At 38.7% G+C, this 23,686-nt stretch overlaps 1 protein-coding gene across 4 annotated transcripts in view; it reads right to left on the bottom strand.

Annotated features, from left to right (window-relative positions):
* Positions 1 to 6,469: 6,469 nt before the first annotated feature.
* Positions 6,470 to 23,686, bottom strand: part of Heg1 (heart development protein with EGF like domains 1) — a 75,278-nt gene continuing 58,061 nt past the window's right edge. For 3 of the 4 annotated variants that reach the window (XM_015486854.2, XM_048794131.1, XM_048794129.1), the window contains 3 exons: positions 17,179 to 17,266; positions 13,736 to 13,910; positions 6,470 to 11,719 (listed from right to left, as the gene is read on the bottom strand). In XM_015486854.2, the coding sequence (XP_015342340.1) occupies positions 11,570 to 11,719; positions 13,736 to 13,910; positions 17,179 to 17,266 (413 nt within the window). In that variant the 3' untranslated portion in view covers positions 6,470 to 11,569. Of the gene's footprint in view, positions 11,720 to 13,735; positions 13,911 to 17,178; positions 17,267 to 20,146; positions 20,158 to 23,686 lie in introns of those variants that run through there. The other variant, XM_048794130.1, reaches the window with a different exon arrangement.

Here is a 23,686-nt window from a genome sequence, read left to right as displayed (position 1 = left end):
TGCCACCAAGCCCAGCACCTTTCTTTTTTTCTTACTTCCCAACCAACTGGCAAATGGATCACAATGCATTGCTGAAGTCCTCCCCCCCCTTTTTTTTTGAATCAGGGATTGAACCCAGGGGCTCGTAACCTCTGAGCCACATCCTCAGCAACTTTTTTTTTTTTGAGACAGGGTCTCGCTTCATTGCTTAGGGCCTCACTAAATTGCTGAGACTGGCTTTGAACTTGAGATCCTTTTGCTGCAGCCTCCTGAGCCACTGGGATTATAGGCATGCACCGCCACACCTGGTGCTGAAGTTCTTTGAGTCTAAAAATTCTTTGGGCATCTTTACTTGCTGGCAAACCAAATTCTGAGGTGGAGGCTCAGTTAGTTCAGAGGCACAAAGAGGAGAGGGCTTGGGCCTACTGTGTATAGCAGAAGGGCTTCCCATTTTAGGTTCCAAACAATGATCAGGTGCAATATTATTCACAATAACCAAGATATGACAATTACCTAAGTGTCCACTTACAGATGAATAAGGATCTATTCATCTGTAGATCTATTCATCTATACATATTCATCTATAATGATCTACACATAAATAATGAATATTATTTGGCACTAAAAAAGGAGATACTGTCATTTGAGACAATATGGAACTTGGAGGACATTATGTGAAGTAAAATAAGCCAGACACAGAAAGATAAATATTGTATGGCTTCATTTATATGTATTAGTGTGTACTATATATATGTACTCATTTCTAGTACAAAATATCAGAGGCTAGATACCAATAAACAAGCTTATTTAGCTCAGTTCTAAAAGCTCAAGGGTGCAGAGGCAGCAGTTCTAGGGAGGACCCTGTTGGCTGTACATGTCATGGCAGCATCCAGTATGAAGAAGAGATCACATTGCAAAACAGGATTGACAGGGAAAAGCAGGGAGACTGAGGTCCCCCAGTCCCTTTCAAGGGTACATTCCCAACCGACCCAGGAAACTTCCACTAATCCCTACCTATTAAAGGACCCATCATCTCCTAATATGGCCACACTGAGGACCAAGTCAATGCATGAATCTTTGAAGGATGAACTACATTGAAACCATACCTATGTGGAACCTAAAAAAAAGAAAAAGTAAGTCAAATACATAGAAATAGAGAATAGAATGTTGGGAGAAGAAGTCAATGGAGAGTAGATTAAAGGGTACAATCTTTCAATTGTGTAGGAAGAGTAAATCTAGAGATCTAGTGTACAGCACAGTGCTACAGTGAATAATATTACATTGTATACTGAGAGATTGTTGAAAAGTAGATTTTTAGGTGCTCTTCTACATACACAAAACTATGGGACATGACAGATATGCTAACTTGTTTGACTATAGTAACCATTTTACTTGTATATCAAAACATCATGCTACACGCCTTATATATAAATTAAAAAATAATTATCAGTGGAGAGAAGGTCTGAATGACGTGATGCTCACAGTGTCTGGCTGAGCTGGGCAGAAACAAGAAGGGGTCAGCACTGGCTTCCTGTTAAGATCTCACTTAGCTGGAGGCCATGAACTGGTGGACTGAGAAAGCTGAGAGGAGCTGGTCAGAATAGGAGGAGGCTGGATTCCGCTGCTGCCAGCCTGAGGTCGCCTGGAGGTCTTCTTTCCAGGTGCTGCTGCCACAGAAGAAACCGCTGCCCTGGATGCAACTGAAGCCAACACTGCTGATGACCCCTGGAGATCACCTGGTGACACTACCCCACAGCTGCAATTGTAGCTGCCACTGCAGCCACTGCTACTGATGATCCACTGCTTGCTACTAACCACCACCACCAATGTTTCTACCACAGCATAGAGGACTGCGTGGGGGGAGTCTCCAGGTTTGGTTGCACATGGCTGCGCCCATTTTGGGACACCATCCAGGGACTGGGTCCTGGGTGCCAGCAGGTTTATCACCACAAAAGCCTCTGTGTGAGGACTCCAGCTGGGACCTGCAGGTCCAGTGTGGGGGTGCCTGCAGGTCTTCCTGCTGAAGCTGTTGGTAGTACTTATCTTGCTGCTGCATCCCAGGGTTGCTCTCTGCATGAGTGTTTCCCTGGTGGTCTATCTGCAAGCAGGAGCAGCATTGAGATCTTGGGACTGCAGCATGGCTGATCCTCAGATATCTGAAGCCCAGATCGGTGGGATAGAGACTGACTAGGTTTGTGAGGGCTAATTTGGGTTTGGTGATCCCAAGAGATGTCAGGGATAGGGCTGAGAAACTGTTGTACACTGACAGAGACAGTTCGACTTTCCAGCAAAATTTATTTTATTTTTTGATTCACTAATCTCTCTACCATATTTGGAACAGGATGTTTTTTATGCATCAGTGTGTGGAGGACAATGATATGTGAATGGTATTTTGCATTTTTGTTGTATTCTTATGTATTATTTTTTCTATTTGTTCGTATTCTTCCTCTCTATCTATTTTCTTTCCAACTTTTCTCCAACCAACAGCCAATCTCTGTTGGCTCCTCTTCCACTCTTCCTGTGAATTTTTACTTCTAGCTTCTCTCTTCCTCCCTAATACTGCATACTATACCTCTGTTATTTCATCCACCATTTGAAATTGTAAATCATTTTAACAAATGTTCTGTTTATACTATAGATAGTTACTGAACTCATCATTTTGGGTTAATGCAAGAAAGCAGTAGATGTCTTGGTGGGAACTATTAGATTTAAGGTTATATATTGTGTATGCTGGGTGCTGTTGATATTGGTCTTACCAGTAAAGGTGAAGTACTGGAAACCATCAGGGACACTGTAGGTCTACAGGGTAGAATTTATCTTGCTTTAGATGGGAAAACACACGAACAACATGAAAAAGCAAGGGAATAAAGATCCCCAAACAAGATGCTTCAACAACAGAAGCCACTGATTTCTGCCTCTCTCTCCCTGTAGTCTTGATTTTTAAGATCTACTTCTGTATTAGAGAGAAAGAGTAATATTCTGTGACAAATTGCAAATAATGTTAATCTAGATAATCATTTGCTTTTTCTATTTGCCTGTGGTTTACTATAGAACATGAATTTTTAAATTCTATTTGATGTTGTTGTTGTTGTTGAACTTATCAACACTTTTGGATATTTGGTTATAATTTATTTTATTTTATTTTTTTAAATTTTTTATTGTTGGCTGTTCAAAACATTACATAATTCTTGATATATCATATTTCACACTTTGATTCAAGTGGGTTATGAGCTAATATCACCCTGTTACCAAAACCAGACAAAGACACCTCAAGGAAAGAAAACTTCAGGCCAATATCCCTGATGAATGTAGATGCAAAAATCCTCAATAAAATCCTGGCAAATCACATACAAAAACATATTAAAAGATAGCATACCACGATCAAGTGGGATTCATCCCAGGGATGCAGGGCTGGTTCAGTATACAGAAATCAATAAATGTAATTCATCATTAAACATTAAAAACAAGAATCATATGATCATCTCAATAGATGCAGAAAAAGTATTTCACCAAATACAGCACACCTTCATGTTCAAAACACTAGAGAAACTAGGGATAGTAGGAGCATACCTCAACATTGTAAAAGCTATATATGCTAAACCCAAGGCCAATATCATTCTAAATGAAGAAAAATTTAAAGCATTCTTGCTAAAAACTGGAACAAGACAAGGATGTCCTCTTTCACCACTTCTTTTCAACATCATCCTTGAAACTCTAGCCAGAGCAATTAGACAAAAGAAAGAAATTAAAGGGATACAAATAGGTAAAGAAGAACTCAAACTATCACTATTTTCTGATGATATGAGTCTATATCTGACAGAAGAACCGAAAAATTCCACTGAAAACTTCTAGAACTAATAAATGAATACAGCAAAGTAGTAGGATATAAAATCAATACCAATAAATCAAACACATTCCTATACATCAGTGATGAATCCACTGAAAGAGAAATTAGGAAAACTACTCCATTCACAATAGCCTCAATAAAATAAAATACCTGGGAATCAATCTAACAAAGAGGTGAAAGGCCTCTACAATGAAAATTACAGAACACTAAAGAAAGAAATTGAAAACCTCAGAAGATGGAAAGATCTCCCGTGCTCCTGGATAGACAGAATTAATATTGTCAAAATGACCATACTACCAGAAGTGTTATATAGATTTAATGCAATTCCTATTAAAATCCCAATGACATTCTCTATAGAAATAGAAAAAGTAGTCATGAAATTTATTTAGAAAAATAAGAGACCCAGAATAGCTAAAGCAATTCTTAGCAAGAAAAGTGAAGCAAGAGGCATTAGAATACCAGACCTTAAACTATACTACAGAGCTATAGTAACAAAATGGTATGGTATTGGCATCTAAATAGACTTGTAGACCAATGGTACAGAATAGAGGACACAGAGACAAACCCACATAAATACGGTTATCTCATACTAGACAAGGGTGCCAAAAACATTCACTGGTGAAAAGACAGCCTATTCAACAAATAGTGCTCGCAAAATTGGAAATCTGTATGTAGCAAAATGAAATTAAATCTCTGTCTCTCATCCTGCACAAAACTCAACTCAAAGTGGATCAACACTTAGGCACTAGAACAGAGACCCTGCGCCTAACAGAAGAAAAAATAGGCCCAAATCTTCACAACATGGGCCTAGGATCTGACTTCCTTAATAAGACTCTTAAAGCAGAAGAAGTAAAATCAAGAATTAATAAATGGGATGGGTTCAAATTTAAAAGCTTCTTCTCAGCAAAGGAAACAATAATGTGAGGAAAGAGCCTACAGATTAGGAGAAAATCTTTACTACATGCACCTCTGACAAAGCATTAATCTCTAGGATATATAAAGAACTAAAAAAATTTATCACCAAAAAACCAAATAACCCAATCAATAAATGAGCTAAGGAACTGAACAGACACTTCACAGAAGAAGACACACAATTGATCAACAAAATATGAAAAAGTGTTCAACATCTCTAGCAATTAGAGAAATACAAATCAAAACTACTCTAAGGTTTCATCTCACTCCTGTCAGAATGGCAATCATCAAGAATACAGGCAACAGTAAATGTTGGCAAGGATGTAGGGAAAAAGGCACACTTATACATTGCTGGTGGGACTGCAAATTGGTGCAACCACTATGGAAAGCAGTATGGCAATTCCTCAGAAAACTGGGAATGGAACCACCAATTGACCCAGCAATCCCACTCCTCGGATTATACCCAAAGGACTTAAAATCAGCATACTACAGTGATGCAGCCACATCAATGTTTATAGCAGCTCAATTCACAATAGCTGGACTATGAAACCAACCAACCCAGGTGTCCCTCAATAGATAAATGGATAAAGAAAACATGTTATATATACTGAATGGAATATTACTCAGCTTTATAGAAGAGTAAAATTATGGCATTTGCCAGTAAATGGTTAGAATTGGAGAATATCATACTAAGCGAAATAAGCCAATCTCACAAAACCAAAGGCTGAATATTTTCTCTAATATGCAGATTCTAATTTACAATAAGGTGGGGGGGCACTAGAGAAGAATAGTGTTACCTTAGATTAGGTAGAAAGAAGTGATGGGAGGGGAGGGAGGGAATGTGGGGATAGAAAAGATAGTAAAATGAAACAAACATTATTACTGTATGTATATATGTGACTACATGACTAATATGAATCTGCAACATGTACACTCAGAAAAATTATATCCCACTATGTATGATATATCAAATGCATAAATGCAATGTATAACTAATTAAAACAAATAAAAAAATTTTAAAAAAGAATAGGAGACAGTTGCCAGTCAGCACCATTCAGGAATGTTTGATGGGCCACTTCTCTAATATAATCTGCCAAAAAGTCACTTCCATGGATCAAACTACTATCATTGGCCTCTCCTAGTGCCAAGGTTTTTGAGGTTTTTGCCATAAAGCAGGTGAAAAGTTCAATTGTCCCTGTCATGTGAGGCATCCAAGGAAACGATTGAACATATAGCTAACCAGGCAGCCATATTCCTAGGCCACTGTATGTGTAAGGTCCATGGCCCACTGTCTTAAAGTTCCATAAATCCTGTCCATCAGAGCACAGATATATATTTCCTTCTCCTCCAAGATGTGAGGAGTTGGCATGGAGTAGTAGAAAGAGGCATTCAGGAGGAAATTCCCAATGTCTGAATTGGTTACTTATGTCCTCCAATTCAGAGAGGAATGTAAAACAAAAGCAGGTGTTATATCCAAGTTAGGCCTTTTATCATTTAGATTCATCTGTCCTTCCATCTGTCCGTCCATCTGTCCATCCATCCATCCATCCATCCATTTATCCATCATCAACAGTGTCCCATCTTCTGGGCATTGAGGGTAGGAAAATGACCACTGCCTACATTTGCTGTGCAGGAGTTCACTGTACACTTGTATTGTTTAAGTAAATGCCCTCATAAAAAATAACTTGTGATCCAGTTAGTTTACTTATTATTAAGATAAAACCACAAAACGAGAACGATATCATTTTATTGCATCATTTTACTGACTAGAACGCCAGACTTATATTGGATACAAGTAGAAAAATAACCGAATTCTTACAAATAATACTTTGCTACTACAGTACTGAATAATTAGTGAAGGCTGCAATTATAATACAACTTTAAATAACATTCTCATAATGGATTTAACACAATCAACCAGGGGCTAAGTTTAAAGGTTTACAAACACAAATCCAGGACAATATGAAAACTCAAAAAGTTCATATTTCCACTACATGCTCCATTTAACCATAATTCCAGCAACACAAACATTTAAAAAACTCACAGCAACTCTTCATGAAACAATCATTTTTTTTTAGAACAAGTCTAGGTAATACAGAAAGGTAAGTGAGTTGGATCAGTTTCCCAGACAAACTGGTTACGTCCCATCCCTGTCCTGTCCCACCCTTTCCACCCAGGGACTTTGCACTGAAGTACACTAATATCATTTAAAAATTATGGCAATATGTAAATCAATGGATGTGTAATGGATGTGATTCTGCAGTCTGTATACGGGGTAAAAATGGGAGTTCATAACCCACTTGAATCAAAGTGTGAAATATGATATATCAAGAACTATGTAATGTTTTGAACAACCAACAATAAAAATTTTAAAAAAAATTATAAAAACAGAATCTAATAGCAAACTCCTTTGAAATGTTGTCTTGAAAATGCCCATGGGACAGATCTAGTCTAGGATCTGTCTCTTTTTAGAATTAAATAGTCTCCTTTGGTTTCACAGGCTTTTCTGCGAGCTAAAATTTACATCAGATAGGGAGTATAAGATTACTAAGATACTTTAAAAGAACAAATTAATTGTCATTTAATGTTACTACCATTTTTTACTAGTTTCTTCTTTGGGGTTTTAAGAAAAAGAACACCTACTCAAAGGTGAACTCTATAAAACCCTATTTGTTTCCAAAAATGCACACAAGAATCTTAGAATGATGCTTCATCAAGAAGAAGTGAAATGAAATGCCCCTTCCTACCTCCACAAAAGCTTTCAGATAGAAAAAATAATCTCTGATATTAAGTGCAGTTTTAATAAGATACAAAATACTGAAATACTAATTTTGCTTTCTTCTTCTCTCCAAAGAAGTGCTCAGGTCTTCTAGTCCCAAAGTCAAAGTTTATTTTAGAACTATGGATCAAAGTCTAATTTTGGGTTCACTATACAGACCTACTTCTTCAGGCAAAGTCAATGAGTTAAAGTGCACCTAAGCACTTTACCAGTGGGCAAAGTAGCTTAACGAAACATCTGAAGCCTTGTGTGAGGAAGGGGGCACCCTAAATATGACTGCTCTACAACTTTCACATCTGAATAGCTATTATCTTTCACAGACATTTTTGGGTAACAATCTTATTGCAAAGATGCTGCCCTCTCCTATGGGCCAACTTCCAAGAGTTACCTCTTCCAAAACTCAATAGTCACATCTTACTTTTTGATCTTTTTAACTACCATCATCCAGCTTGACTGCACCATCCAGTCAGCAATTCTGGCTCTAAATAACTTATCTGCTTCTGAAAATTACCTTTCCCTTAAAGGAGCAAGGTTTATCAGCATTTAAACTATGTTCCCAACGCTGATGATGATTCACAAAAAATATTCTCCCAATATTTGGGAGCCATGGTCTTACTATGGGAACAAGACAGCCCTCCAAAGGAAGTGTATGTCTGGCCGTGCTTGTCAAAAACCTACCCAGATCATCACCTTAACTTCCTACTGCCAAAGACACATACCAATATGCTTCTTGCCAAGCATAAGCCAGCCACTATTTTCTTAATGAGACCACAAGCACCCAAGATATATACACACACCAACCTGAAAGGACATCTTCAAAAGAATATTCAACACTTTTTTGCACTTTATGTCATTAGTTAGGATACTGTTTAATATTAAGCTTCTCTAAAAATAATTTATTTTTAAGTCCAATCTCTCTTGCCCTCATTGACATTTAAAGTACACTGCATGGTGAGATGCCTGCCAGGAAGGTGAGGCAGGGAGACCTAGTGGAAAGAACAACAGGGTGTGTCAGGCTGACTAGGACTTGAATTTGCCTCTACAGAATTGTCCTCTCTGAAGGTTTCTATATCCAGGAAATAAATGCTCTCATGGTCAACTAACAAGGATGCCGTGAAGCCAAGTACCCTGTATGGAGCCTGGTCATGGCAGGAACATGAAAGATGTTATTTATCCTCCTAAAGAAATAGTTCATGGAGCAAACAGGGAAAAAAATGGAAATAGGACTTTTAGGAGACTAAACAAAACCCAGAGTGGATACTGGGAAGCCAGGAAGTCAATCCCTCCTTAAGTCATGCTCTGTCATGTTCCAGGACACACAGGTTCCACCTAGCCTGACTTTTCCCTACAGAAGCATTTTGATGGCAGTTAGTGTCACTTTTCCCTTCCTCCCATTTTCCCCTAGCTGTGGGGTTCCAATGCAGAACCATGACATTGTTGTGCACATGAATAGTGCATCCCAGGTGTGAGGGCTGATGCTAAGCTCTTGCTCCCTGATTGAGATCCCCCATGTCAGGAGTACACACACCCAGACCTGTTCTGTCCATGGGCTGCTAACACCATATCAGTTATTTTCTCTTGGCACAAGAGAGGTATTAATCTCAACAGGAGTAGACCCAGTCCCTAGCTTCCTCATCCAGGGTGTTGTTAGCACTGGACAACACGCATGCTCCTTTTCATGCTTTCTTAAACCTCAGGATGCTTTCTACATCCCATACCTCCTGGAAATTGTAGAGATGGTGTGAACTCAACCTTGTTTGGTGCTTTTTTTCACAGTTAACAACAACAACAACAACAACAACAAAACACCCTTAATCAATGAAATACTCAACACTTGACAAAAGCCATGAAGAGGCAAACAACTTTTGGAACTCAAAGGACACACTTTTCTGGACTTCGGGATTCTTCCCCAAAATGCTCTTCAAACACTTCATTTTGTGGGACTTAAGGCTTCTGACCCTGAGATAGGAGATGATTTGCCAGCTGTGACATCAGCTCAAGGCAGCAGAAATACATGTCAGGAAAGAGCTTCTATGGTGGCTCCTCCCATAGCTGTGGGGCCTAGGGAGGAACAGGGATGCTGCATAAGAGGTGGAGCAAGTCCACCTCACAAGGGATCCAAGTCTGTTGGCTCAGGTGAGCTGAGTGCAGGAGCTCGGAGCTCTCCAGTTGGATAGGAGGCAGTGAGGCACAAAAGGCCATTTGGTTCCACAGAGATACAAGACCCAAAGTTTCAAGACGGTGATACTTTGAAATTTTAACTTAACATCCATTGATAACAGAATTATTTTTATATTTATAGGTGCAATTTAACCATTAAAATTCATTGCCCCTTTCAAGTGTTCCTGCTATAGCAGGTGATGGTGAGTTGCAGAGACCAAGGGACATAGGACTCCACACTTAGGGAGAGAACTGAATGTGCTTTGAAGAAATTAGAGAACCCTGAAGAAACAACCATGCCCAGGGCAGAATTGTCCCAACAGTTGTACCATTTCCAGAAATGCGTGCCATTTAACTCCCAGCTTCAGGGTGAGAACAATTCTTTTACCTCTGTCTTCCCATCACTTCATCCAAAATCAGGTGTTCCATAAGCAGATAAATGAATACAGTTCCACAGAGAGCAGTTAAAGACACTGAGTGCTGAACATGCCTCCTTTGCAGGACCCATATCACAGGCATGATAAATAAGACATGTAGAATCTCCTTCCCAAAAGCAAACTCTCAGATCACTAACCTGCCAGGATGTAGTTCTCCAATGCTGCTTTGAACTACAACTGTGTTTCCAGGGGACACTGCACAGTCACATAAAGAGGTACAAATGATTGGATTTGAGAAAATAAGTTAGTTCTTCAATGCATAAATAGCTCTGAGTGGCTGAGGTTTATAGTGAGTTTGTGGATAAGGATATGGATATAAAGATGAGCAGGTTAGCACACTTATCTGAGGCTCCATCCTGGGTTCCTATTCTTCCCACAGGAATCCCCATGGCTTCCCAAAGCACTGGTGATCTAGGAAACCAACATGCCTATTCAGCTCCTTCCTCTAACCGCATTCTGCTGCAGGGACAGCACACTGCTTTTCCTTTACTGGTGAAATAACAGCTAAGACCCTACCAGCATTCAACTCTCCATTTCCATCCCATCCTTTGTAGCCTCTGGTCTCCACAATGGTGGTCAGAGTCCCAGACCTCATGAAAAGTCCTCAGGGATGGAAAGTACCCCACTGCTTGTAGGGTAAACCCCCAATTCTGCCTGCTGGGCCTCATTAGGGGCCAGTGGATGTCTCCAACTAAAACCAAGTATAAATTGTTTTGCCCTGATGCAGACTTGCTTGAAAACGTGAGATTTAACTGCCAAAGTTGAGTGGACATCTTAAATAAATGTGCCACCTTGCCTTGAAATACAAATGGATGTTGTGTGTTGTGCCTCACAAATGTCAATTCCTGATTTTAGGAGATTGACTTAGAAACCATAGCATACAACAACATGGAAATCTTAAAATACTGTACATTCAACGTTAGCATCTTCAAACCTTAGTGGTATGTTTATCCCCAGCTATTGTTTAGCACATAGGCATGGAGCAGGAAAACATAGAGCTAGCATCTAGCTACAAATTAATCACCAAATTGTGGCCTATGGAAGTGTCTCAGGAAAGGAAACCTTCTTTCCTGAACCATCTTGAAACAAATCCAGGAAACCTCCCTGCCCAATTTACTAAAGTGCAAACTAAGGGAGAATTGGGTCCTCACAATGATACCTAGCTATGGTTAATGATTGCCCCTACTGCCAGTGCTATGTTGTAGTCACTCAGAAACTCTCTTGGTACTGGCCCATGTTCATGTTCACGGTAAGAACAAAGGTGCTGAACAAGCAGTCTGCAGTTCCACATCCATCTGTCCCCTTCCATTGTGGTCATGCCCCTTGTGCCTGTCTCTTTTCTGCTTGCCACTTAAGCGTGGCTCTGATAAGTCCTGAGAGCAGCCAGAGTGTCCTCTGAGCCACAGAAATCCTGGGAAACTAGTTCAGAGTAATGGGCCCCTTTCTTTCCTGGACTCAGAAGTAGTCTCTTCTCCTGCTTTCATCACTAATGAAAGATGGGTTATATTGTCCAGGGAAAATGCAAGAATGCCGTGATCCAGGCAATCCAGTGTAGGCAGGGTACAGTCCATTTCGTTCAAGTTCAGGATTTCTTACACTTGTAGGCTGGTTGCAAAGAGAAAAGAAGAAAACTCAATTAGTGATTCTTGGGTTTAAATTTAAGTGCAAAAAAAGCATTCTACTTTTTCTTAAACTTAAGGTGGAGGTAGCTATAAATAGCAGAGCAAGGTCTGACCTATAGGTAGGGACCATCACAGGTCTCTATGGAACATGGGATACATTACATTTGCCCCTATTTAAAAAGGGGATTAAAAATATTAAGGACATCCAGTAAATTTATATCAATAAAGTAAAAGACCTGGGTTTATCCTGTATGAAGTGGGTATACTGATTTTAATTTTTTAAAGTATCTTTCTCTGTGGAATATAAGCAGCTCAAGTCCTCCCTGGCATTTAGCAGAGGGCTACTGTCCCTGTCACTTCACAAAGGGCAACTGACACAAATTTTGCAAGGTCCTATGACCACCTCCAGGATCGAGTAAGGACCCCAAACCAGTAGGCCAACAGCAATTTTCAAGTGTCTCTGACCAAACACTAGTTTCATGGGTCATGAACTACCTACCTGATCTGCACAAAAGCTCCATGGGAATAACAGAGGCTACTTTGAGGAGACCCTCATTGAAGCACCACAGGTAAATGCTTTCTCAGCAGAAATAAAGCACTGGATACTGCACATTATAAACTCAAATCCTATAAGAGCCCAATGTGGGAATCACCCAGACCACCCCTGAGCCTACCAAGGAACAGCTCATCTACTCAGGTGACAGTTCCATGCTATAAAACCCAAGCTCTCTTTCTATACACTGTTCAGCCTACTGTTTTGAAGTGAAAATGAGGCTCATTTAAGTGCTTAACTAAATCTATTGAAAACAACTCTTCAGCTAATTCTATGGAAACATGCAGTGAAGTTGGGTCCTACCACATGGAGGTCTACTTGTTGCCAGTTGTCACATGATGCTGGGGCTCAGGAGTCCCTACAAAGGATGTGGGTTCATGCCTGGGTAAAATGCTTGTGTAGTTATGGCTACAGTTAAGAAAGGAAAAGGGCTTTCCTGCCAGAGGAAAAAGCAGAGCTCTATATAGAAAGCAATGGAAACATTGTAACTAGAGCTATGTTGGAGATATTTATCTTTCTTTTTATTTCCTTTTTATTTCTTCTTGTTCTTTCTCTGGGTTCAAAATTTTCAAAGAACCAGTTGAAACCAACAACTTCTTAGCATGAACAAACCTGCCCCTCCCATCCAAAGTCTGATCCTCCATGGTCAATTCCTATAGCAACCAGAGGGATTGTGGTTCCTGTAACAGGACTGTCTAGAGCCATTAAGTCTCCACAGGGCAAGGTTTCATGTTTATTGCTATACCTCAAACTAATGAGAAGTCACCTGACATGTTTACTTTTCAGTTCAGATAGCCCAGTTTGTATTTGCTTTATGGTTGACACAGTGTAACATGAAATGAACTGGCAGTATAGAGGAATAAGACCTGGGTTAAATTCAATGTGGGACAGGAGAAGCAGGAGCTCAAGGTATTGTCCTGTCTTCTCAAATTAAGTATCCAGGGATGGACAGAGCAAATTATTTAATACTTCCTGAGTTTTATAATCTTCTAAACCTCTGAAAAGTGCTTGTTGGGGATGATGTTGAAATGTTCTCTTCATGCCTTTTTCCAACCCCAGATTTTAAATACCTAATTACACAAAGCAAGCTAAATGTTGGCAGATAAGAAATAAAAATAAAAGGCTCAAGGGTTTACTATCATAAAATTGTTTCTCTAGCTTTTAGCTTTCATTCCTACAACTCAAAAGGAATTTCATGGGTTACTGCTTACAATCCCATAAAGTAATGTGCTACATGGAGTAGCCTTATCTCAACATCAAAATTAATAAGTATCATGCAAAAAGATCATAACTAAACTGAGTGTTAAAATATGCAAATAAGAGGCTCATTCTATCATTCTCTTGAACCTTTAACTAGCTATAATGCTTTTACTACAGCAAAACAGAATTTAACTTCTCAGAGGAGACTGGAGCCCTGAGGCTGCTCTTGGGCATGGGAATACACACCGAGTAATACACATCTGTCATCTGGAGGAGGTTTTTGGTGCTTCCATTCTCATGCATTTCAATAGCTTCTCGGCCCCATTCTTGTGAGCGAGGGTTCTTAGGGTACTCAGCATATGGGGACATTTGGAAATCCCCACTTTTGAAGATAAGTTTGCTTATATCATTTTTATTCTTTCTGTGGGATGAAAATATTTGGAAAGTTCCATGACTAAGTTCTGTAAAGAAATTATATATGTAAAAACACCAATTATTTTCCAACAAAAATTAGACTGTGGGATACCATTGTGTTTCTGTGTAGCTACCCACTGAGGAATGTTATTATGGTTATTATTTTTAGTGTTTGCCCAGAGTAAGTAAAAGTGCAATTAGGTACCAAAAAAGATGCAGAAAGTTTTCTATACCAAAGGACTAGATTAGCAGGGGCAGAGAGGACAAAGACAGCTACACTGGAGCTGTTTACTCCCCTGGGGGACAGAGGTCACTGTATCTTGGGGGTTTCCAGGGAAACAAGGATCAAAAGTTTACAGAATGGTGGAGTCAGAAGGAAGTTCAATGTCTCTCAACTGGCCTATGCGCCAGAATTTACATGGAAGTGTCTAGGTCTCACCCAGCTTTACTGAACCAGGAACCGTAGGGAAAGGGCAACTCTGGCTTATTGAGGAGACCTGACTTGTCTTTTGGGTTACCTTTTGCTACTAGAAAAGCTGGGACTGGAATTCAGTCTGGTCTCTCACCTCTCCAGCCAGTGCTCTTTCTACTACATGAAGCTACTTCACAAATTACGTTAAAAAAAAAAAAAAAAGGATGGTTTGTTTGTATAAAAAAAAATAGTCCATAGTTTCTTCCACACCCTGATTTCAGGGGGTCAGAGGAACCCCATAGTGATGTTTCACTAAATAAAAATTATTGGAATATGAATTCTTCACTTCGCTAATGGACCTAGGACCAGAAAATTTTAAATTATATTTCCCTTGGGTAAGATAATCTGAAGTTTCTTCCTTCTCACTCATCTGTAAGTAAATTTTCTGGGGGAAGTTACAAAATAACTCAGGGTCATAAAACCAAATGTCCAGTATATGGTTTAGGTATTGGTCTTTTATGCAAGTTCAGATCTGCTACTGCTCTTGTAGGTGTGGTATCTGGTCTTAAACAATGACTGACTTATTCATAATTATCTTCCCTCCTCAGCAATGAATGTCACAGTCTCTGTTCCAAAATGGCTACACCACATGGTATTGAACACATCACAAATATGAGGAATACATTGCTTTGAGCTCTCAGATTTTGACCCTCTAGGTAACTGCTTCTAGTTTCATGTCCAGGAGTTTATTTCCACTTATATGGATTATCATTTTTTGCGGGGAGAAGTACCAGGAATTGAACTCAGGGGCACTCAACCACTGAGCCACATCAGCCCTAGTTTATATTTTATTTAGAGACAGGGTCTCACTGAGTTGCTTAATGCCTTGCTTTTGCTGAGGCTGGCTTTGAACTTGCAATCCTCCTGCCTCAGCCTCCCGAGTCTCTGGGATTACAGGTGTGTGCCACCATCCCCCCTCATATGTATCATCTTTGATGGCATTTTTGTAAAAGATAGGCAAAGACCTGCATTCCTGAATGGGCAGTTATGTAAATTGTTCTCCATGTTCTTACTAGAAATAAAGAATATCTTAAAATGACTTCAATATTGATGGTAGAAAAGACTGCCCTTTTGGTAGGTTCTCTCCATCTGTTATATATAGATAATTGTTGCCATTTATTAGGATATAAATCAAAGGTCATAATTTTCCTTTATCTCAACCGATAGGGGGATCAATGCCATCCTTCCTCAACAGAAACCAAATCCCATTGGCTTCCAGGAAGCCTACAGATAAATTTACTGCTCAACTCACACTGCAGTTACAACTTCTCCATTGCTAAAATATTTCAGGTAACTGCTTTGGTTCTTCTTTCTTTTTTTCTCTGTCTATATATGCATTGCTTTACTGAGCTATAATTCACATACCATATGATTCATTTAACAGTTTTTAGCATATTCAGAATCATGCAGCCATCATCATAATAATTTAGGACAGTTTCATCACTATAAAAAGAAACCTCATACTCCTGAGCAATCACTCCCCAATTCTCTCTCTCTCATTGCCCCATTACCACCCCTAGCCCTAGCCCTCGGCAACCACTAATCTATTCTCTACTAGATTTTCCTATTTTAGACCACTCACATAAATGGAATGACATACTAGGTGAACTGTTGCAACTGGCTTATTTTACTTAGCATAATATCTTCAAGGTTCATCCACGTATCAGTATGTCATTCATTTTTAATAGCTGAATAATATTCTACTCTGTGGCTACATCACATTTCGTTTATCCATTTGTTAGTGGATAGACATTGGGGATGGTTTCATCTTTTGGCTATTATGAATAATGTTGCTATGAACATCCTTTGTACAAGTTTTTGTGTGGCTACAGAGTTTCATTTTTTCTTGGGTATAATACCTAAGGCTAGAAGTGCTATAATTAGTTTTACATTTTACATTCCCACCACATGTAAGAGTTCTAATTTTTCCACATCCTCATCAATACTCATTATTTTAAACAGTCATTCTACTAGGTGAAAAGTGGTATCTCATGGTGGGTTTTGTTTGTTTCTTTTTTTGTACTAGGGATTGAACCCAGGGGCACTCAACCACTGAGCCACATCCCCAGTCGTTTTTATATTTTATTTAGAGACAGGGTCTTGCTAAGTTGCTTAGGGTCTCACTGTTGCTGAGGCAGGCTTTGAACTTGTGATTCTCATGACTCAGCCAAACCACTGGGATTACAGGTGTGTGCCACCACACCCAGCTGGATTTTCTTTTTTAATAAAAAATGAAATAAATAAAGTACCATTTATTCCCTTTCTTTTCCCTAGGCACCAACTACTATGACTTTCCCCTTTTCCTTCTTTTTAATGGTTCAGTTACACACTATGATTTAAACCACCTCAAGTATTCTTTTTTTTAGCCTTTTATTTAAAAATTTTTTTTAGTTTTATTGATTTTATTTTTTAAAAATACACAATAGTGGAATGCATTATAATTCTTATTACACATACAGAGTACAATTTTTCATATCTTTGTATATAGAGTATGTTCATGCCAATTCATGCCTTTATACATGTACTTTTTTTTTGCATTACAATTATTATTACACATATATACCACAATTTTTCATATCTCTGTTTATATATAAAGTATGTTGACACCCAATTCAAGTCTTCATAAATGTACTTTGGATAATGATGTCCATCACATTCCACCGCCCTTGCTAATCCCCTGCCCCCTCCCATTCCCTTCTACCCTCAAGTATTCTTTAAAAGAGTAAAACCTGATCCTTGCAAAGAATCTGACCCTTCCACACAAGCAAAGAAACAGATTAGAATTTGAACTCTCATCACTTACCTGCAGCAGGTAACAATCAGTGCAATGCCTAGGATAAGCAGAAGCCCACCTCCTGCTGCTGCAATCACCACAGTGATAAGCTGATAGGCTACATATGTCAAACAAACAAACAAGGGGATTGGTAGGAGGTATAGTGAATACTGAAGAACAGTCTCCCCTCCCACAGCCACCAACCTTCCTCCGCTGGAGACCTTCTAATTCTTGGTCTCTGGCAAGAGATCCTTAATGGCTATCCCTTCCTTTTCTCTGTATTACAAGAGATTCCCCTTCTAGCCATTCCTAGAATGGTAGGTCTTAAATTGTACCTGCAGACCAGCCCCTTATGACATTTTCAGTAATTCATGGCCAAAAGTGAAAAATAAAAGTCAGTGAGTTTTTCACACACTTGTTTCATTTCAATAACTGTTCTATAATATTTTATATTTCTAATTTTTTTCTCAAGATTGTGTCTTTCACCATGTATAAAATATGCCTTGGGAAATGGTATTGTTTTTAAAGTTATGGAGAATCTTAGTTGTTTACTACTTTTGATATTAATTGGTGTTTAATTTTTTTGAGAGTAGACATAAAAATGCATGAGTCAGTTTTAGGATCTTACTTGATAAAATAAAAAGAGGCAAGTTAAACCCTCAAATTTATCAAAAACATTATTGGGCAGTTAAGTCTGGGGTTTGGGAATCAGTGCATAAACCACACTAGGAAGTAAGTAGATGCCTCAATAACTACACATTGAATTTAATTACCAGAAATTAACAGTGATATAAGCAAGCACATATCATATGTAGTAAATACTACTAAAAGTTTTCATTAATCGGGTTTTATACCTGTATATTTCTGGTGAAATTATTTTTAATAAATTATATTAAATATTCAGGTTGATTTTTTGTTGTAGAAATAGAATTCAAATTGTGTTCTCAGGTTGTAAGACCCAGGATGAAGGCCAACAACCATATTTTCTGCATGGAATTAAGATTGGCATCATGCTTTCTAGGCATTCAGGTAAAGTCAAAGGGTCAGACATGGGACTAATGCTCTAGTCCCCTTTCTGGCTAAGTCTCCTTCTCCCTAAGCACTGGTTGAAAATAAAGGCAGTAGAGAGCAAACAGTGTAAAAGACATTAGGCAACCTTTCCCAATCCTTTTATTTAAATAAATAGCACAGAAACCGGATTTTTATGGAAAACTCTCATGACTGAGTTACATAGGGAATAGCCAAACATAGAATAAGCTCATTCTCTCCTCACCTCCTGACATGTATTCAGAAGTTTCTCTTTTAACAGAAATGAAGATAAAGGACAAATCTCTTGAATGTATCTACTCTTCTTCATTTCCACCAAGAATGCCCTAAGCTAACATCATCTATTGTTTAAACAATAGCAACTGCTTCCCAACTCAGCTTCTTGCTCCCAGTCTTATCTGCTCATTATAAAAAGCAAGTCTAATCATGCCATTTCTCTGCTTTAAAAAACTTCTGTGGCTCCCTCCATTCCTAGATAGAGACCAAATTCTAGTTCCTGCTTATTCCTCCTCACCAAATTAAGTTTTCTTACTTCCAGCAAAACAAGCAAGCATCCATTTTAGAAGTGCCTTTGCAGGTGGTTGCAGGTTGTAGCAGGTTCTTCTTTGAAACAAACAATTTTTTTTTAAAAAAGAGACATGGACTATGTAGACCAGTGCTTCTCAAACTATGAACCAGTTTTTGTTCATTTGCTTGTGTTTTGGGATATATTTTAAAAACACAGAACAAAAATAAAGGTTCAAAATTCACTTTCTTTTCTTTTCCCACAGGCACAATAATCATGAATTTCCTTTATGTCCCTTTTTTAAAAAAAAAAATATTTTTAGTTGTAGATGGACACAACACCTTTATTTTGTTTATTTAGTTTTATGTGGTGCTGGGGATTGAACCCAGAGCCTCACCCATGTTAGGAAAGTGCTCTACCATTGAGCTACAACCCTAGCCCTCTTTTTTGTCCTTTTTAAAGGAGTTGACTGTGGACTGATACCTTTGTAAAATACAATAAAACTATTGGATGCCACAACCATATCAAATTAATATAAACACTTCTAAATACTTTTGTTCAATTTTTATGTTATCTGTTCCCATTACAGTCTGCACTTAGAGTAGCACTGGTATAGACTATGCTTTTCAAACTTTCATGTCCATCTGAATCACCCAGAAGCCTTGTGAAATAGATTTCTGGTGCCTACCCTAAGAGGTTTGATTCAGTAGGTCTGTGCAAGGGCTCATAAGCTGTATTTCTTAGGGAGTTCCAAGGAATGGTGATGCTGCTGACTTGCAGACCAGACTGGGTTGCACTGGTATACAATAGAGAGGAGAGGAAACAACACTGGGTTGGAAGCCAGCAGATCTCCTTGCACAAGAGCATAGAGAAAGAGCCTAGGAGATAATGCATCAAAATGTCCAGGGAAGTCAGTACTGTTAATATCTATGGCTTAACTTTTATTTTCTTATTTTTGTTTCTCTGTATTTCCCAAATTTTATTTAGATTTTATACACACACACACACACACACACACACACAGGCATGCACTTCTCCAAATACAGAAATTGTGTTAAGTATACATATTGCAAAAAGGGCATATTTCATGTTTTTTTTGGGAAGCTATGTTACTGGAAACTTATGTGTATGAACAGTATCACCCACTTCATCTTTTTTTGATCCTTCCTAACCTGATCTTTTGAGCTTATGCACTGACTTTAAATTTATTATGATATAGAATAACATGGGGTTTGAATCAAGGCCAAGTGTAAAATTTACCAGCTTTGCAAGTGTTCTGAATGTTTATTGAGGTGGGAAAGAAGTAATGAATGTCATTGTAGGCTTGTCTGGCCTATTCCTTCTTATCTGAAAAGATTCTCCAGAATGAAGAATTTGGAATTCTCAGTCCTACTTCTTCAGAGCCATTTGTTGACATTTTAGTGTTTCACCCGCAGTGGCTCTATTTTTCCCTTCACCTTCACAGCTTCACGTTGTTTTAGTCATTGTTAGCACTTTTCATCAAACTAACACACTCTGGGCCTCTACCTTTCCTGTAAGTTCTACTTGTCTTTACATATGTGCTTATTTAGAAGGAACCTACTAGTCTGTCTGCTTAGGCAAACTCCTGAGAACCGTTTACCCTCCTCCATCTGCAGTGATGGGAAACATATTTGTACATGTATCAACATCTCCTGGTCATAGCTGATTAGGAATAAACACATGATTCAAACTGGATCAATTAGTTCTTTCCCAGAAAAAAAGAGAGTCTTCTCTTTCAAAATGACTGAGCAGTGACACACACTCAAGAACCATTTGGCAATATGACTTTCCATCACATTGTCTGGGAAGGAGAGAAAGCCGGACACACACATAGCAAACATCAGAGAGGAGATATGAAGATGGAATCACATTAGCTTGTGCTCTGAATAGAAGGCCCTGACTTCCACTGCTAGAGTCCTCATAGTTCCATGATTCCTGCCACTCTTAATGCTAGAATCCAGAATCCTTCCAATAAACTCTCTATTTAAACTAAAACTAGCTAGGCTTATTTACTCCAGAAGAACTTCAGCCAACTAATACACCATCCTTTTAAACTTTTTAGGTAGTCATATTAATTTTACTTTAAAATTAAATTGGTTCGTTGTGTTTTCCCCTTACCAAGTTCATTAGGGATGCATGGTTAGATTTTTGCCTTTTAAATCTTTCCTTCCTTCTTCCATCTCTATTTGCAGTATTCTCCTTCCCTCCTTTTTTTCTTTTTTTGCACCTTTTGAAATTTGCCTTCTTCAAGTCTACAGGCTGCATGTGAACATACCCAGTGCCCACTGCTCTTCATTATGACAATTTCCCCTTTGATTTTTTCACTTTGTTCCAGTTTCTCTCCCTTCCCTCTCACAGAACAGTGCCTGCTAGTGGGAAGATCAGACACAGAGCAGCAATCCTCTTGCCTCAATCCCCGATTCCCTTCTATTCTGACATGAAAGGAGTCCAGTCCAAACTGAGTAAAATGACTACTTTCAGTTGAACAAAACTTTTAGCTGACTTCTGGATAATTAATGATCTCTCCTTCCTCCTAAGCAGTTCATGGCCATCTTCCTGGACATTTCTTTGGAGTAATTTCTGCCAACACACAGCATTTCCACTGGTCTAAGTCTTTCTTACAGTCCCATGCAACCACAGGGTATACACAATTAAAAGGTACTTTTTACACCTGCCATTCAACTGTGGGTTGGGGTGGGAAGACAGTGTGGAATATCTTTAAGCAGAATGTTCTGGTTTTACTGTAAGAGGACTATAAATAGGGAAGACGGGCTCTAAATCCTCTCTGACCATGCTGGGGGACTGAGGGGAGAAGGGAGTCACTTCTGAAAAGATCCAGAACCCTTCAAAGGAAAGGATGACCTCCAAAAGGACATGGGGTGAATATGAAAGGACAGACAAAAATATCTGTGGCCTGAAAAAAAGTAATCTGGGAAAAATTATGTGGGTTTTATAATCATAAAGTAATAACCATAAAACAGAAATGATTTGGAGGATGAGAACATAAAAGAGATTCTTAAAAGGTAATTAGATGAGAATAGTTAAGTAAATTAAAGTATAAAATAATATAGAACTCTCAAACGTGACATTATAAAATGATGGAAATGGAAACATTCCACAGTTTACTAGGTTTAAAAACAGGTATATTCAGTGAGATTTAATTCCTTTAAAAGAACACATACATACATATCTCTGGAAACATGGACAATACCAGTGTTTCTCAAACTTCAACATGTATGTAATTCTACATACTAACCAAATCTCTGAGTCTGATAAAATCCAGATTCTGATTCAGTAGGTCTGGAGTCAGAAGGCCTGAAATTCTATTTTTCCAATAAGCTCATGGATAATATTGATGCTGCCAGTCCCATGGACCACACTTAGGAGCAAGGACAAATACTATGTAATGTGTAATGAGATTGTTTATCTTAGTTTTCTTCTTTCATTACCTTAAACCTAAACCTATTTTTCTATTTCATTTGGGTTAAAAAAAAGGGAGGGGGGAAATTAATGGTATATATTGTATTATGCTGTGAAAAATTAATTTATTTTAAAAACAGAAAAAAGGTGAAGCAAACAAGTATCAGGGGAGATATTAAAAGTATGAGGAGGGGCTTAGGGTTGTGGTACAGCGGTAAAGCAATTGCCTCACACATGTGAGGCACTGGGTTGGATCTTCAGCACCACATACAAATAAATAAAATAAAGGTATTGTGTCCGTCTACAACTAAAAAATGTCAAAAAAAGAAAAGAAAAAGTATGAGGAGGAACCAACATAAAATTCAAACAATAGAGAAAAAAGTGAGGCGAAAGGGTCATATCTAATAACAAATCTGTAAAAAAAAAATTCTGGTCAAATGGACAAAAGTGTAAGAAGACAGAATTATTGGAATCTGACCTGTAAACAGAGATAAATTTCTCATGACCAGAAAATAAAAAGGGGAGCAGTGATAAAACAGGTACAGACCTGGGCTGCTCATATGTGGGTGACCCTGTCCTGACCATCCAGTTGGCCCGCATGTCCTCAGGAACTAAAGACTTGAGAGAAGGGCTTGTTTTGCCCTTTTGAAGAATACTCTCTTCAGAAAGGAGGAGCAAGGAATGAAATGTGGGTACAACTAGAAAGTGAATGGAAACTTTTAGCAAGGCAGAACTATGCCTAAGCCCAGAAAATGCTGCAGTTGGATAACTGCCAAGAATGCAGGGGTGAGGGAATCTCAAGATCATATGCATGGCTGGGAAAATTGCCTCCCTATCTCACTGGATTTGAGTACAGCATGTGCCCCAAGAGGTTTGCACAGAGAAAAAGCATTTCTATGTCGGTGAAAAACCTAGCCTGAGTACCAGGAGGTACTCCAGGGAGGTACCTACTGTCTTTGGTGGCACATAGTAGAAGTAATAGAGATAGGCGGTAAGAGTTCTGTTATCTGACACCAAAGAGTGATGAGTTACAGACTCCCAAGGTGTTATCATCATACCATGGGGATGAAAACCAGGTGTTCTCAATTCCTTAACCAACACCCAGGGCTGGGCCTAGACCTCAGATAAGGAGGCAGGTGGCAAGTGTCTCTAGTATATGTGCAGCTGAAGCAAGTGCAGCAAGTGCCTCTTTATATATTATTATAAGTAATAATAGTTATCAGCCACTTAAATTGTTTTGCAACACTAATGGTAATATATCAAAATCATAAAATGATATTCATACATCATGTTTTAATGATAAATTGTCAGTGCCAGTTACTGAAGGTGGCTGGGAGCCAACAATTCAGATGGTTGTCTGCCCTCTGCTGGACATAATGATAGAGACTTGGATAAATGCAGAGGAAAAAGAAGTCTCAGGGATGGGAAAGAAACTCTGGTTACTTCCAGGACCCATAAACATAATGGGGATGACCTTTTTCCTGATGAAAGAACTTACAGAACATTCAATGGATGCAGGGGCATCTCCATACATATAGTAGTTAA

The sequence above is a fragment of the Marmota marmota genome, unplaced genomic scaffold (genome assembly GCF_001458135.2).
Source record: "Marmota marmota marmota unplaced genomic scaffold, marMar, whole genome shotgun sequence".
NCBI lineage: Eukaryota > Metazoa > Chordata > Mammalia > Rodentia > Sciuridae > Marmota > Marmota marmota.
This window is presented reverse-complemented; position numbering and strand designations above follow the sequence as displayed.